The sequence below is a fragment of the Nannochloropsis gaditana genome, assembly GCF_000240725.1.
Source record: "Nannochloropsis gaditana CCMP526 unplaced genomic scaffold scaffold480, whole genome shotgun sequence".
In the NCBI taxonomy this organism is placed as follows: Eukaryota; class Eustigmatophyceae; order Eustigmatales; family Monodopsidaceae; genus Microchloropsis; species Microchloropsis gaditana.
The window spans coordinates 7,824-9,688 of NW_005803473.1; the positions used below are offsets into that span (position 1 = coordinate 7,824).

At 52.6% G+C, this 1,865-nt stretch overlaps 2 protein-coding genes across 2 annotated transcripts in view; one reads left to right on the forward strand and one right to left on the reverse strand.

Annotated features, from left to right (window-relative positions):
• NGA_0225700 (uncharacterized protein) overlaps positions 1 to 349 on the forward strand; it is a gene marked incomplete at its 3' end in the record, with an annotated part of 1,069 nt that extends 720 nt beyond the window's left edge. Inside the window, exons 2-3 of the mRNA XM_005854508.1 lie at positions 1 to 130; positions 192 to 349. The exon at positions 1 to 130 is cut by the window's left edge and continues 438 nt beyond it. Of these exons, the coding sequence (XP_005854570.1) occupies positions 1 to 130; positions 192 to 349 (288 nt within the window). The remainder of the gene's footprint in view (positions 131 to 191) is intronic.
• NGA_0226100 (uncharacterized protein) lies at positions 270 to 1,005 on the reverse strand. The gene is made up of 2 exons (XM_005854512.1): positions 829 to 1,005; positions 270 to 670 (listed from the first exon to the last, which is right to left on the reverse strand). The coding sequence occupies exons 1-2, from the start codon at positions 937 to 939 to the stop codon at positions 572 to 574; spliced, it is 210 nt and encodes a 69-aa protein (XP_005854574.1). The 5' UTR covers positions 940 to 1,005; the 3' UTR covers positions 270 to 571.
• Between the last annotated feature and the right edge of the window lie 860 nt (positions 1,006 to 1,865).

The window sequence follows — 1,865 nt, forward strand, 5'->3', positions numbered from 1 at the left end:
TGTCTTCTTGTACCCCGCATCGCAGTGGCTGTGAGGGACTATGAGGACTTCGAAGACTCCCGTGGCCCGCCCCGGCCCTCGAGGCTTCATAGGATGAGAAGGGAAGGAGGGGGGAGGTTGGCCAGGGGAGGTAGGCGCTGGCGCGTCGTGTGGAGAAGCTCTCATCTCCTTCGTGTCCTCCACGTGAAGAGAATGGGGAACGGAGGTTGAGGAGGAGGAGGAGGAGGAGGGAGGGGGGAAGAAAGAGGAGGAGGAGGAGGAGGAGGAGGAGGAGGAGGAGGAAGGAAAGCGATGGATTCGGAGGGAGGGATGGGATGGGAGGATTTGGGCCGAGAAGGACGAAATGTGAAGGAGGATGAAGAGGGCGCAGGAAAGGCATCGCTGTTTGTAAACAGCCATCACTTCCCAGGTGTGCTTACGCCACGAAGAACGCCCACAGGCCTTCCTTTCTTTCTTTTTTCTGCAAAGTTATAGCAGAGAAACCAAAGGGCATGTCAGGCCTTTCGCTCGTCTATGCGTCTTTCCCCTACATTTTCCCACGCACACTTTCTCCGTACGTCACACACCCGTCTTATTCCTGTTTTTCTTGCGGTGCTGGCTGTGTCCTTCGGGCCTGCTCCCCCTCCCTACTCCGCTGTTCCGCCGCTATTTGCTGGGCCCGAGGGTCCGTCTGTGGCACATCGAGAGGAAGTGGGCATTGGAAGATATGAGACATGAGGTTTGTGTGCCCGACAAGCCTTTACTAGATTTTCCTGAAAGACGTGTACATGTTTACGGGTGTACCTTAGTTTTCTACTTTCCTTTCTGGGAGGGGAGCCAGGCCCTTACCTTCACTAAAAGCACCCGCGGTTGATTCTTACTCAAGAAAGTAGGTGTCCGAATAGAAGAGCCGTCAGCCAGCACAATCGTTTGCATAAAGGTGCGAAGACGGTGTCGCATTTCCTTGTGTGGTGGTCGTCGCAGGAGGAGGAGGGTTAAAGTCGGGTACGGGACCTCCTATCTGTTTGAATCGGGGAGAGGGGGAGGAAGGGGGGATGGGGAGGTGAAAAATAAAAAAGATAGCTTCCAAAAAGAACCCGTGTACACTGCCAGGTCTCCGTGATCGGCGCCTCACTGCAATGAAAGCAAGGGCATCCCCAGACCGCGACGGCAACACTTCTGTTATCATCTTCAGGTCTCGTGCTTTCCTCTCTGAAACGCCGGCGAGACCACTGCCGTAAGGACAAGCGGCAAGAGAAGGCTCTAAATCTTACCATTCTGATCTTATTTTGGAAAAATTTCAACGGGTAATTTACAGGTAGTGTCCATATTGATGGAAGACAGTCCAGGACACCAAGATGGCGAAAGTAGTGGCCTAAGGGACTCTTCACAGCCAGGTATAGCGGTATCCCGTGGAGGGTGTGTGCGACGAGCAAGCCTACAGCGCGTCAATTCTGTTTCGAATTTTACCACGCTACGCCCGACTGACATCGTTGTGTACCTTTTTTGATCTTTGTGCTTGCAGTTTGCACCTTCAAAAAGCCAGTTTTCAAGAAAAAAGGAGCAAAACAACAAAACAAACGGGCCCGCAAGCAAGCATCAGACTCGGGATCTGGAAGGTGAGGTTGCAAACGAGTAACGTCAAAGGAAAAAATGCGAAATTACCGGGAAAACTTGTAGTCTTTGCATACTCATTCCACCAATAACATGGCACGTTTGACCACTCGCACAGTCGTCTGAATATGTCCATACCCCCACATACTCCCACACGCTCGCATACGACAGCTCGAGCGAGGAAGCGGAGGAATCAGTCTTACTCCGAAAACAACAGAGCAATAATACGCGAGGGGAGGGAGGGAGGGCAAAAGCAGGGAAGGGGATACGCT